This window comes from Gadus chalcogrammus, chromosome 15 (genome assembly GCF_026213295.1).
Source record: "Gadus chalcogrammus isolate NIFS_2021 chromosome 15, NIFS_Gcha_1.0, whole genome shotgun sequence".
NCBI lineage: Eukaryota > Metazoa > Chordata > Actinopteri > Gadiformes > Gadidae > Gadus > Gadus chalcogrammus.
In genome coordinates this window covers 4,702,356-4,717,355 of record NC_079426.1, presented here as the reverse complement: position 1 = coordinate 4,717,355, position 15,000 = coordinate 4,702,356, and the positions used below count along the sequence as shown (strand labels likewise).

The 15,000-nt window shown below is 47.6% G+C and overlaps 1 protein-coding gene across 3 annotated transcripts in view; it reads left to right on the top strand.

Moving 5' to 3' along the window:
- The window catches only part of pde10a (phosphodiesterase 10A), a 58,300-nt gene that overhangs the window by 14,207 nt on the left and 29,093 nt on the right, over window positions 1-15,000 (top strand). For 2 of the 3 annotated variants that reach the window (XM_056609150.1, XM_056609151.1), the window contains exon 2: window positions 14,428-14,559. In XM_056609150.1, the coding sequence (XP_056465125.1) occupies window positions 14,428-14,559 (132 nt within the window). Of the gene's footprint in view, window positions 1-4,212; window positions 4,623-14,427; window positions 14,560-15,000 lie in introns of those variants that run through there. The other variant, XM_056609152.1, reaches the window with a different exon arrangement.

Sequence of the window (15,000 nt, the reverse complement as noted above, 5' to 3'; positions counted from 1 at the left end):
GAGACGACGCTAGGCTCACGCAGCTCACCAACCAGCCCAACACCAGTGCTGCAGTGACCACCTCTCTGCCAGAGGAGCACTGGAACTGTTTGGAGAATCCCCAGGGGCCGTGGCTTCCTCCTCTCTGAAGGTGGAGTACGGGCCCCTCTCCAGCTCCGGCTCCGGCGCCCAGTAGTCCATTCTCTGCTAATCCCGTGGAGCTATCTAACAGGCTAATCCCCGCCGCCTCACTGTCTCCACCTACTCTAGTTCAGGATCTCCATCGGAAGGCGCTGCTTTCCCCCCGAAGTGAGAGGCTGTGACAGGTAGTGGTGCCATGGTTTGTACGTGTTAGCAAAACACCATTAGCATCACGGTTGAGGCATACATGTCCTAATACAAAACCCAGAGCAAATCACGCCGGTGAAATTTAAATGTCAAGGAATATCAAAAAATAGTATGGGATCTTCACCCTGCCTTGCACATCCCACAACATTAGCCATGAGTTGTCAGGGGGAGCTCGCTGCCAGAGGCGGGTGTGTTGTGCCGCTCGCTGTAGAGGAGTTTGAATCAGCCGAGAGGAGGGGGGGAGTTCCAACACTTCCCCTAATCTCAACCCTGGCACATTTCCCTTTGGCGCGGTTCTTGTGACGCTAAACCAGCTAATGAAAATTGATGAGTTGAGGACTGATGCTTGACACCTAAACAACAACACAATGCCAAAGGAAGGTCTTATTTTACATGGCTCATTGTAACCCCATGGCTGGACAGCTAGCACGGATTAGAGCGCGGTTTGGTTTGCATGCTATTTGAGACGATGGCTCCTTGGAACCTGTGTCTGATATACGTGACTGCTTGTGAGTTCATTGGGTCATTGTAATTGTAATAACATTTAGATTGTTATATATCTGTGCACATATAGTAAAAAGATGACTAATTTACCATCTGTAAAGAGGTACCTCAAAGATATAACTGTTGATTTGACACGGTTTGTAGATTATAAAGACTATCAAGAAATTGTCTCGGTAAAAACATACACAGAAGGACACCAAGGGTCCCGAAACGGACAGGACCGACGGAAGTCACCGATGGTGAGCGTCTTCTTCCTCAGCCCGGTGCCACCTATGCTGCACCCCTTTTGCATGACGCCCTCTCTATTGCACCAGCTGGCAGCCTTAAGACGCCCCCGAAGGCCATGTCAGAGTAGCTCGTCTGAGCGGGGGTACACAGCCAACCCGTGGAGGTGTGAAAGTGGGTGAAGGGAGGAGGTGTGTTATCTGAGGTACCACCTCGGGCCTGGGATTGATAAGGCAGCAGCTATTTTGGCCACGCGGCCCGGCGGCTGGCGGGATAACAGGGACAAGCAGTCCCCGCATTCAGCGGACGCCAGATCTCCAAACATTCAGGGCACCGCGGTGCCACTGGGGCATTTCGACCACGTTCGTCTGAAGGTGGTGTTCTGCTTTGACTTCGCCATGGAGAGGTTATGTTTCAGAGCCCATTCCACTCCGAGATTGGAGAGAATACATTCATAAACGATGTGTAAATAATGATACTGCGTTACGGCAGGGATTCTGTCCAGTGCTTCGGACATTGGCCTTTGAGTGGCTGTTGAGTTGTTGAAATTTGTACGTTGATGTAAGGATGAGCGGTATCACAGGGAATCCTGATTATTTGGACTAACCATCTCATCAAAAGCTCCAGAGGTGGGTGAAGAGCTAATTTTCAACTGTGGACATATGTTTTCAGTGTTTTTTTTGATGCACACCACATTGTTTGTACCATTGCATTGAATGGTTGACGCAAACATCGCAATGTGGTTATAATGGTTTGAAGCCAGATACAGAGAATTGTTCTAACCCTCTCCTCTATAGTTCCTATGTTGCCAAAATCGCGTGTTGGTGTCAGCTTTCAGTAGCTATTGTGGCTAGCCAACCCAAACACCGATCCAAACAGTGGTTCCCTGTACAGACTTGATCTCCGGCACCCAGACACATGTACACATGTACACACACGCCATCTTATGATCTCCATGCCGTGTTTCCTATAGGAGCCACGCATTAACCGAGAGGTTCAGCGCTCTGACGTAGAGGGTGAAGCAGGAGGGCTGCGTCACGAGCCTCCGAGACCAATCACGCAGGAACACAACAGAAATAATGACATCGAGGAGACCGTCCCTCCCCCCACCGCCTCTTACGAGTGCGAATACACAACGCTACGGCTGACCTCTGATCGCAGCAGCTGCCTCAGCCTGCTGGAATGCCCGTGATTGATGGCGCCGACGCTGACGTAGTACACTACCACCACAACCCCCACCCCCCCACCAGAAACCACCACCACCACCACCACCCACCCCCCAAGCGTGTTGGCTCCGCCGCCTCTCTTCAGATACGATCAGAATGTAATGTCGCGGCCGTCAGTGTGGATGGATGTCCTGCGATGTTTATGCCGTATCATGTTGCCCCCCCCCCCCTCACACAGATCCCCCAGATGCACTCAGGACTGAGGGAGAGAGGGAGGGAGGGAGAGAGAGGCAGAGGGAGAGAGGGAGAGACAGAGAGGGAGAGAGGAAGAGTGATGTTTTTGGTTCAGCTGTTAAACCCCATTCACAATATTGGACATCAGTGTTTTTCAGTATTTCTTTTATTTTTTGGATTCATTAATTTTCCAAATCTAAAAAAAATTCATTTTTATGTGTAGGAGGTATGAGGGAAAATACTGGTTGATTATTTTGCTGATTTGGACTTGTACCAAGATCATTTTTTAATGGGCCAAGTATTCCATTTGATGGTTGTACTGTCCTCTGTACTGTTCTCCGATATATGAGGGGGCTGTTTTTCTTTCGTCTCACCCAGCACATATTATGACACAAATTAATGACATTTATTACACCTATATAGCAGACTTTGGGATTAAGAAATAGGGGTCTGAATTCACAGTCAGCACTGTTATTTGTTGGAATTATATTTCAATTCAGCTTCACAATGCACCGTTCCTTCCTTTTTATTACCCGTTGGTAATACGTGATTTATCTCACCAGAAGCTAGGTGTTGACTTTTCAAATATGGCATGTCTTAATATTTATATAGAAATTGCAAAATCCTTTCACTGATTTTCACAATCATGGGGAAATATACTTTAAGTAATCTAATGCATTGTTCTACTTGTAGAACTGCTGTGTTGACATTGATTGTGAATTATCTTTTGTGCTTACTTCACCTGGCAAAATAAATATCTATCTATTGAGTTTGAGGTCAACTTTATCTGCAAATGTCTGGACATGTTTTAATCGCGCAATCTTTATATTTAACTGCTCCAAAATAGATATGCATTACGAGTATAGATTAATTTTGCAATACACTCACACTCTGTATTCTCCCCCCCACCCCCACCCCACCCACTCTCTCCCAAGAACACACTCTACAATCTCTCACTCAACACACACACGCGCACACACACACACACACACACACACACACACACACACACACACACACACACACACACACACACACACAAACACACACACACAAACACACACACACTGCAGTCTGTGAGGTGAATGACAGCGTATGCCTGTTTGACGTGGGTTTCATTCTTTTTATCAACATTAATGCTTGGCACTAGTCGTGCCTGGCAAACTGTAATTTGTAGCCTAGATGCTTTCACAGTTGGACATGGACAAGGTGGCAGGACTGAATCGAGATGCTTGCTCTGACTGTGTTTACAGAAGCTCCTTTCACCACTTCTCCATTTTGCATCCAAGCACCGTGCCATTATCGTTCTTCTGGGAATGCAAATAGTCCCATTCATTTCGGCTTGTTTGCTTCGTCCGGCCCGTCACTGAACGCAACGGTATCGTCGTGTCCTTGCTGTGGGACGCGGACGGTGTGTCCGTAAATTACAAAAAGGAAAACACTTCCCATCTTTTCCACTCTCCTCATCGACCGGGATAAGTCGTTTTTTTCTTTTCTCCTCTGCCTCGTTTCTCTGGAGAGCATGTGGCTCTGGTCCGTGCGCGTCGACAACCGGGAGCAGAGCGGCAGCAGCCCGGGACTGAGCAGCAGCGTCGACGACGCCACCTCTGCGGATCCTCGTGTCTCTCTCCGCGGCGTAGTCGCCTCGTTCTAACCGCCGTCCGCATCCACGGACGCCGTGCCGAGGAGGCGGACCGTAGTTTAGCTACACCTCGGCGAGTGGTGGTGGTGCGGTGTGTGTGTGTGTGTGTGTGTGTGTGTGTGTGTGTGTGTGTGTGTGTGTGTGTGTGTGTGTGTGTGTGTGTGTGTGTGTGTGTGTGTGTGTGTGTGTGTGTGTGTGTGTGTGTGTGTGCGTGAGTGCGAGTGCGTGTGCGTGTGCGTGTGTGTGTGTGTGTGTGTGTGTGTGAGGGGGGTGGGGGCAGATCGCTCCTACCGTAGCCGTGCTCACGGCATCGTACCACTCAGGCGTGGACCACTAGGACTCCTTCATCTCAACGCATTCTGGACGTTTCTCTGTTTGCAGCTGGGCTGCCGAACGCACAAGTTTGATCCACGGCGCGCTTCTCTCCGTAGCTTCCCCCTCTTTACGCTCCCGGTCCGACATGGAAGATGGCCCGTCTTCAACAAGCTGTTTCAGAAGGTTAACGGACTGTTTTCTCGGTGCAAGTAGGTACTTCGATTTACACTTCAAATGATAAGAGTACAACTTTAAGCCCGGCACACCGTATGTATAAGCGAGGAGACGTGAGTGTATTTCAGGGGGGATTGTTCACTGGATGTTGTTCCTTCCCGGAGCTTGCTCAACCGTGTGACATTAAAACAAGCTAACGCTGGCCGTATTTCCTTCACCTTAACGCGGGCGAAAGTTGAGCTATTTAGACGGAGATCTGCTCAACTTTAGGGATGACAGATGGGGAGCAGAGCTGGACAGGGTGGGGACGCTAGGATGGTGTGTACACTACCACGTTTGTAGACGGGTCAGTAAAACGCATGCCTTCACTTGGGGGTAAAATCCGTCAAAACGGGTTTATGAATAGCTCGCCTTGAGTGGATGATCGGAGCGGGAGGACGAGGGGCAGATCCTGGGTAAGACATGGCATCAATAAGCCGGGTCTAGACAGCGTGCACGCGTGCCTCCGTGCACCGCTGCGCACAACTCTGGCTACCCTTGGCCATCCGTTGTACAAATTACAAATCAACTGTAAAGCCATATAGTTATTTTTTTATATTGTTTATTTATTAGAAAATATGCTATTGTTTTTTTGATGGATAACAATGCGCGCTATGGTTTAAAAGTAGATTCTTAATGCGCGCTGGTAAGTGGACAGTTAATGCTCCCTTTTGGTTAAATACAATTATCACATGTTTTTGTGATCATATCTGTACCGTGGTGTGCACTTTGGTTGAACCCTGTTAAACCAACCGTAGGCTGGCCAGTGGTCGAATGGCACCTCGGTTGACCTTTTCTGGTTGCAAAACCGTGATAACAGCTTCGAGTGTGTCTTTGCTCGATAATGCCAAAGCATACGCATAGCAGTAAACTGTGGTCATGGAATGCATTATGGAGATATGCAGGTATCCCGCCCGGACGAATAGGCCTACCAAAAAAGGACAAGAATTTAGGGTTTCAGAATGCTTCCACTGTTCTAGCGTTTTCAAAGCAACTGTTTGTAAGGTGAACAATATAGGCTCCAGAGGTCATCATAGTAAAGTGGAATAATAATGACAGCACAGACGTATGGGAGTAAACATTAACTTTTTTTTTTATTTGCATGCACGTCATTCAATCATTATCTAATGCTCCAGTTCCGTGTATAACTCCTTCTCCACTGTGTTTTGGATTAGGTATAGCCTGTTGCCTATGAACGCCGGCAAAATTACATTTTCTAGTGTTTTTAATTAGGCCATTGGCAGTTGGCCTAATGTACAATTTAGAACATCATTGTAGAGTTTAATACTATCCTAGTCTTTAAAAGGTTGTTGGCAGTCTTTGATATGGAGCTACACAAACTTAATGGACTATATGTCGATAGTTATGTAGCCTATTAACCCAAACTCAAGGTTTGCAATATATAACTTCCCTTCTTATAAGTTTATGACCTTATTTCTTACTTTGTTTAGATGATAAAAAAGGGTTATATCTTTAACAAATGTTGGTGTGTGTGTGTGTGTGTGTGTGTGTGTGTGTGTGTGTGTGTGTGTGTGTGTGTGTGTGTGTGTGTGTGTGTGTGTGTGTGCGTGCGTGCGTGCGTGCGTGCGTGCGTGCGTGCGTGCGTGCGTGCGTGCGTGCGTGCGTGCGTGTGTGTGTGTGTCTGTGTGTCTGTGTCTGTGAGTTACCCTCCTGTCCCTGTCATAATTGTTCCCATCTGTGTTATTTCGTACCGTGCTTATTGCTGAAACTTAAGTTTGAGCGGTGTTGTTCGAGTCCTGTGATAATAAAGCCTGTTATTATTCACACAGTGTGTGTTTGTGTGTGTGTGTGTGTGTGTGTGTGTGTGTGTGTGTGTGTGTGTGTGTGTGTGTGTGTGTGTGTGTGTGTGTGTGTGTGTGTGTGTGTGTGTGTGTGTGTGTGTGTGTGTGTGTGTGTGAAACTCAATGCCCAACATATCTGCGTTATAGTTCAGGCCGGTCACTTTTTTGTCAGCCCTGATGTGATCTTTTAGGCATTTTATCAAATCCAATTGAACATTGAGGAATAACTTAACGTTGTGAAGAAAGGTGCATTGTCTGGCAGGATGTGTTCCTGCTGGATATTTCCTGCTGCACCGCATGCCATCTTCTCCCTGTGTCGGAGCGAGCCAGTGGTAGAGTCACTCCAACCATCGCCCCGTCCACCTAGAGGCCTCTCTGAACACACACGTACAGCAGCGTGAGGCTCCACACATCCACTCCCTCACAGATCGTTTCTCCCCCACTCACTCGAGCCGGCGGAGATCCGCACTCAACCGCTTCACGCGGATCTCGATTAAGCCGCCACGTGTCCCCGGCGTCTACAGGCGGTGGAAGGGAAAAAAAGCGTCGCGTGGCGCACAACGGAAAACACAACAGGTCGTCTCGTTGTGTGACGTGAACCGTTCACGGCGAGCGGCGTTCTGGATCGCCGCCGGGTCAGTGTGGGATCCGAGCGTCCGAAGGGAATCGGTTCCCAGTCCGACCTCCCGCTGACCTCCCTGTCAACTGGGAGAGAGGGGATGGAAAAAAAGGGCCGCATATACAAGTGGGCTTTTTTTTTTGGTCCCCCCCTATGATGGTGGCTCATAAAGGAGCACAATGTCGGGGAAGAGCTAGGGATCTGGGCCAGGGTCTGTGGTTCTCATCACCACGTCCCCGATGGCCTGTTTAGCTGGGGCTGCAGAGTTCACTGTCGGTCCAGATGTGGAACAGGGAACATGAGCGCGTCGATGATGTGTGCTCCGGGGTTGTGTGTGTGTGTGTGTGTGTGTCTGTGTGTGTTGGGAGTGTGTGTTGGGAAGTACAGAGTTTACAGTGTGAGGGGGAAATTATGCTGACTCCCAAGAAATCCGCTTCGGCCCGCACTGCTAGGGCACTTTATCATCGGCTAGGTTCGTAATCTATAACTGGCACGACGTACTTCAGATGAGTATAAATAAACGAGTATCAAATGGGTACTCTGAACGCCATCCAGGGGCTGTTGTGGTTTCCAGTGCTGTAAACTCACAGGTCTCGACGTTAAACAAGAGTCCCCCCCCGCAACGTAGGAGAGATTTCTTAGTGGGGAGCATTCAGCGGCAAACCAAAATCGCTACTTATGGAAATGGTCGACCATGTAGGTATCTATGTTTGTGGACTTGAAGGGATGGAGCGATTGTTATAGCCAGTAGGTGCACACAGCAGCGCTCAACATCGAATGCATTCATGTTCTTTTGGTAGAAAACGACAGACCGGTTGCCCACCGGTTGCTTTTTGGTGTAACCTTTGAAACATTGGACATTTCCGTCTGGAAAAGTTGGACTATTGACGACGCTGGCCCGGATACGTGTTGTCAATTGGTCCGATTTGGAAAAAATGGCATCAATCAACAGATAGGAGTCTGTTGTTAAGGAGTATTCTACCTCAGGACTGCCGCAGCTGTCCTGTTGCTCACGCACTTTGGCTTTCTTGGATTTGCACCATTCCGTTTTATTTATTTATTTATTTGAACTTAAATTTATTATTTCTTCTATCTATCTATCTTGTAAAAAAATCTTGGCATTCAGTCTGTGGAAACAAAGGAAGAATTTCATTGTACAACTGAGAACATCTCTTTTGTGCATATGACAATAAACACTTTGAATTGAATTGAATTGAATTGAATTGAATCAATGGTCCAACTTCTCTGCAAAAAAATTGGGGTAACGTAGCTGATGTTGTGGATCAAGGTGGGGTTCCCCTTTAACTCTTACTTCATAGCGGTGTTTCTCTGGTACCGAGAGGAGATGGCCTCTCCGGGGGTCGGGTCTGAAGGTGGACCTGATATGCATCTCATCACAGTGGAAGCGCTGCAGCAAGCCTGCCACCACACGAGCCAATCAAGGGGACATGGCTTATCTGCATGTCAGCCACCCATTTGAATCCCCCACCCTGTATGTCTAACGACCTGGACCCTGGCAGTGGAAATAATGCAAATTGCATTTCCATGGCAATGTCTCTCACTCAGCAAGGGAGGTGGTAGCCTGCATGTTTGTGCAGTGCTGTTTGTTTTCAGAATTCAGGGGCGTGTGTCTGCAAGAGCTAATGCTAATGACATTTTCAAAGTCCAGATCATCACATGGGCACATCGCCATACAATGAAGGGCAGGTAGAAGAGTTGCAGCTATTTATGTAGCATATATGTGTACACTGTATTATAGATGCAACTTCAGCAACAATGAATATAGCTTTGACCTGAATTTTACTGATTTTGCCTGATTTCATTTCAGTGGAGAAAGCTAATGCTAAGTTAACTATGCTCTAGTGATGTACACATCGAATATCCTGAAGCCTAGACTCTGTATTAACAGCAGCTTCAAACAGAACCTGTATGTCTGACCCTGGGATAGTTCTGTAAGATTCATGATGGAGAGTGAATAAAGGGGTGGCGGGGCGGTCTACGTTGTGTGATTTTAATTATACGTCAGCCGATATGGTCGGCTTTGACATCGATCAAACCAGTGTTTCCCCCAGCACTGTATGGTTAAGGCGGCCGCCTTAACAACAATAGGGCCCCGCCTTGACTACCAATGTCTAAAAATATATATATATTTTAGAAAAAAAAAAAATATATATATTATTATTATTATTGTTATTATTTTTATAAATAAAACTTTGCATTAACAAAGTAAAAAACTCTAGTAGGGAAAGAAAAAATACTTCCATCAGGTATAAAAAATAAAGATAAATAATGCATCGGTAATACTGTTCACAACCATGGTCGTGCCATAAAGCTTTTTGAATGGAATTGAAACGGAGACAACCACCCCTACCCCCCCCCCCCACCCCTGTTCCTTGACCCCACCCAGGATTGGACGCCTTTCTTGTTCTGATTTTCTCGTCTCATTACGCCATTCACCTTTGGCCACAAGGACTTAACCGCAGTGTGTGTGTGTGTGTGTGTATGTGTGTGTGCCTGCATGCGTGTGTGTGTGTGTGTGTGTGTGTGTGTGTGTGTGTGTGAAAATGCATTTCACAAATGCGTTATACAAGCCAACACGCTCTCCCTCACCGTCTCCCAATCTTCGGCAGACGGATGAATAATAGCGTCCGATAACAATAATAATAGTAGTTGTTCTTATTTTCCTCATTAATGTTGATGAAATCCCCCATTCCTCCCTTGTTTTTCCCCCTGTCCACCAGTGGCAGAATGTCAGTGTTTGGGATTCAGGGGATCAATCCCTCCCATAGATAAGAACCACATGCTCTTCCTCCTGGCATGGGAGTCCCAGACGGATCTGCTGACGCACACGCCGCACACACACACACGGTGCCTCCCACTCCGTCCCCTTCCTGCCTCAGCCTCATGTCAGGAAAGTAAAAAAGTACTGCGCTGGCCGCGTGCCCTTGACTCTCAGCCAAGCCCCTTTCTCTCTCTCTCTCTCTCTCTCTTTCTCTCTCTCGCTCTCTCGCTCTCTCTCTCTCTCCATCTCTCTGTTCTCTCTCGCACGCTTCTCTCCCTCGTCTGTATTTATTGATTGATGTATTTATTGATTCTGTGCACATCACACAGGGAGGGTATGAGGAAGGGAGGGAGGGGGGGGGGGCAGGACAACTCCCACATTGAACATCTGCTGTTGCCGCTGCTGTTGCTGCTGCCACCATCCTGATTGGCCGATGGGGCTCGATCTCATAGCCGAGTTATCTAGCCCCGCGTTCACCCCGATCAAAACACAGAACACAACGGGTCCGCCGCGCCACGGAGCTCGGGTTTGGTCGGTGCAACTTTGACCAGCTTGGCGACAACTTTTGGTTTTTCGTTTCATACGACATGCGTCACGAGATCTCTTTCATGGGTTCTGTCAGCTCTTCTACGTGACGTTAAAGCAGCATCAGACACCTTGACCTTTAAAGAATGAGAGATGAGTCAAGTGCTTGGGGCGGTTTATTCTTTTAAGGGCTGTCGCACTCTGTCTTCACGACTTAAGTGGCTATCTGTACATTTTCTTATGTACATGTTTATACACATCTTTTACGAGATATTATAGGTCAGAAAAGAAAGAATCAATAAGATAAAAAAGGTATTGTATCGGGGCTCTCTTTGCTATAAAAAATGACCCTTTTATGAAGGCAAATGGTACATCCGACCCAACACACTTTTTGTTGACAACTGTAAGCTGCACAATAAAGAAAATTTATATAACATCGATGAGTCGACGATAAACTGAGTCCTTTACCTCCAAAAACTACAAGGTGGAATTTCTTGGAAATGTGTAGGACCTAGGTCTTGCAATGAGAATGAGGGTGTTTGGATTTTGATGTTGATGCCGACTAGATTGACACAAGAGCCCCGGTAAACATTGGTTTTGATGCCTGTGTGCAAGACCACGGTTTCCCAACCCAGAGTCTCCATGGAGAACTTTGTATCCGACAATGCAGAGCCTAAGGGGTGACCCAGACAGACGGCTTCTCTGGGTTTGGCCTCTCCAATCCAGGGGTGTGGTGCACTGTAGTCAGGACAAGTGTTATCCAAGAATACCTCACTGCATGGACTCAAGCCCTTGTTTTTCACACAGGAAAGCCACAGTTGACTCAGTCTGAGCAGGCCAGGCCAACTGGGGTTTAGCCACTCGCAAAAGACGCTGCAGATTGATGCAAATAATAACACAGAAAATACATCCACTTGTGGTATAATACGTGTCAATTGAGTTTTCCAGCGCAGGCTATTACTGCAGAATACGAGATGTGTTTTAGGACGCTGTGTAGATGAAGGGGTGCCTGCCAAAAGCCCCAGAGTTGTAAACTCTGAAGTATTCTTGAATACTAGGAGTTGGTGTGCTAGTGAGCGCATAAGTGAAGGCTTATTTACTGTTGATTTGAAGAGTGAATACAAATTCATTAGGGCATTTAGCAGACGCTTTTATCCAAAGTGACTTATAAGATGATAAACAATGATAAGTACTATTTTTAAGTGCAAGGACGTACAACATACAATAAGTGCGTACACTTGGTGCCTTTACCTTACTTTATATTGTTATATTGTTTTGTTGTTGTAACGTTATCATTTTGTTTGGATAGTTCGATATATTTTCGAACTTTGGATAATCCCAATGAACCCAGTGTGTCGACTTTGTCATCGCCAAAGCCTTCTTTCCTTGGCATGTACCGTCTTTACAATATAATGTCACACGGGTTCCACATCTTGCGGGAAAAATACGATTTTGACATTTAATAGAAAATCTAACAAAAGCTTCCCCCATGTGTTCATCTGGGCGGACGCCATTCCTCTGAAGTAGTGCTGGCCCCCGAGAGAAGGAACGTTCTGCTGAGGTTTGTTGAGCGAGTTCAGGGCAGGCCGCTGACCCAGTGCGCCCCTCTCCTCCTCCTCCTCCGTTGCCTTCAGAAGACGCGGAGACGTTTTGGGCTCATGTGGTTCCTCAGGGGTTAGCTAGCATCCAAGGCCGCAGCACGTGGTGCTCGCCAGTGGAGCTGTTGCACCCTGGGAGGGACCCCTGGCTTCCCAGGGCCACCGTTGTCGGGAGTGTAGGAAAGAGACGTTAAAGAAATAAGTATAAGAAAAAGCAGGGTCTTTTTGGGTAAATGAGAGAGAGAGAGAGAGAGAGAGAGAGAGAGAGAGAGAGAGAGAGAGAGAGAGAGAGAGAGAGAGAGAGAGAGAGAGAGTTAGAGAGAAAGTTAGAGAGAGAGAGAGAGTTAGAGAGAGAGAGAGAGAGAGAGAGAGAGAGAGAGAGAGAGAGCGCGTTAGAGAGAGAGAGAGAGTTAGTGAGAGAGAGAGAGAGAGAGAGAGAGAGAGAGAGAGAGAGAGAGAGAGAGAGAGAGAGAGAGAGAGAGAGAGAGAGAGAGAGAGTTAGAGAGAGAGAGAGATGGGGCGGGGAAAAGGAGCTGTAATGGCAAAAAATGATTTGGGTCAAACTTACCATAATCAATCAACAAGCAACTAGAAGGATGGTTGTTGGAACTAGTCATCACTGATGATGTATCACTCTTCCTTAGTCCTCCTGGGCATTGCATTAAGTTTGTGATGAAGGAAGGGAATGATTCACATCACAATTTTACATTCACCAGCTCTGCTTCAATTTATGTGAAATAAAAGGAGTCCATCTTGTGTGTCTCTCTGTGGGAGTATATAGAATTCCCCCCACACGTTTCTATAATCAACGGCTGAAAAGTAGCATTCCAAATATGTAATTTAATACAAATTACCTAAAAAAAATTCATTCTTTTTTAAAGTTTCAGTTGGAGTAATCACAAAAAGATGCCTTATTCGCCTTTGTGGATTGCTCATGTCACTACAAACACGGGGACCGCTCTGCACATTGTCGGGGTTTATACTTTCTGCCCCTATCCGTGACCCTAAACGGGTGCGTGTACGCGGGGTGCTTTAAGACAGGACAGCCAGCTGCCATCATGGCATGGAGAAAATAATCACGCTGGAGCAAATAAGTGCCTTTTGTGCGCGACCGCACTCACCCCTACCCCCGCCCTCCTAGAGCTGTGTGATTTCTTAAGCCACACACTGCTAACTTGCGTCAGCAGCACGGGCTGGGAGTCTTGTGAGGCGTTCCACTTAAGAGGAGCTGCATCCCGGGGCAGTTGGCTAGTCAATCACCCCCCCCCACCTCCACCCCACCGCCCCCCTGCTCTGGCTCACTCACCCAGCCCTACACACTCGTAGCCCCGCGTCTGTCCAGAGACGGTCTGGAAAGATAAAGCAATGTGAATGCTGGTCCTTTCTGGGTCGGGGGGGGGGGGGGGTAATCGTGAGGGTGAGGGATAGGTCAATAGGTTAATAGGTCACAAGGGAGTCGACGAGCCCTGACTTTGAAACATGATGTGACGATCGGGCCCTGAAACCGATGAGTGCATTCTAGAGGATGAACCACATGGACCAGTTAGCGGGTCACCGCTGATTGTGTCTTGGAAGTGGTTTCTGTCTTTGGCCTGGTGACACTTTTGTTTGTAACTCTGGGTACTTTGGAGATGGTGAAATATCTCCCAAGATCCACCGGGATATTTTGCGAAAGCGCAAGTGAGTGAAACGGCCGATAGCGATCGGGCCTGTTTCCTATTGTAGACCCACCAGGGCCGATGTATGTCCCGTATCCGTTAGCCAGGTCCTTGCCCACGCCGCGGCTATCCTCGGCTAGCTAGCGTCGACGCCACCGGCTGCATTAAAGGATACTTTCCCCTCAAAAAGTGGTCTGCCAACGGCCCTTTTCCACCACAACAGAGACAATAAACAGCATCACTTAGTGAGGCTCTTGAGAAGCTAATTGCCTGTAAAGCACAATCAAGTCTTTTATCCTGTGCTCTGCTGGGCTGCGCTCCCAGGAGACGAGCCTTCGCAGGAAGCTCTGTGGTGCTAGTGTGTTGCTAGCTGGAAAGCCCTAGCCAGATTCAGAGGTTAGCATGCTAAGCTAACTCTCAGGGAGAAAGGAGGGGAGGCTCAGCACTCGGGGAGTCCTTGACAAGGACACACGGAGGACATGTATTCATGTCTTCGTGTTTATCCGGGTTTCTTTGTATAATGGACGATTCGATGGTGTTACTAGCTTGTGGCATTGTTGTCAATGTGCGTGTTCTGATGATGCTATGATTATGCATTTTTTGTCTAATATGTGTTTGTGTGTGTGTGTGTGATTGTGTTGTGTACCATGTCTATACGTGTGTGTGTGTGTGTGTGTGTGTGTGTGTGTGTGTGTGTGTGTGTGTGTGTGTGTGTGTATACAATGTCTATACATACGCGTGTGTGTGTGCGTGTGTGTGCGCGCAGGCTTTTGAAGGAACATGACCACTAACGCTGCTGTGTTTGTGTGGACCTCAGGTTTGACGGATGAGAAAGTGAAGGCGTACCTCTCGGTCCACCCGCAGATCCTGGAGGACTTCGTATCGGAGAGCGTGAGCGCAGAGACGTTGGACAGATGGCTGAGGAGGAAGACCAGCGGCAGGCCTGCAGGTACACACACACACACACACACACACACACACACACACACACACACACACACACACACACACACACACACACACACACACACACACACACACACACACACACACACACACACACACACACACACAGAGACATACATACATATACACATGCCTACAGTACAAACACACACGGATGTGTAGACACACTTTCACAGGCACACATGTATGCATGAACATGCTACACAGAAAATACACACACTCTCACACACACACACACACACGTATGTATGGACATCGTACACACACACACACACACGTATGGACACACACACAAACACAGATGTATGAACACACACACACACACACACACACACACACACACACACACACACACACACACACACACACACACACACACACACACACACACCCACACACGTATGGACACGGTAGAGATAGCAAA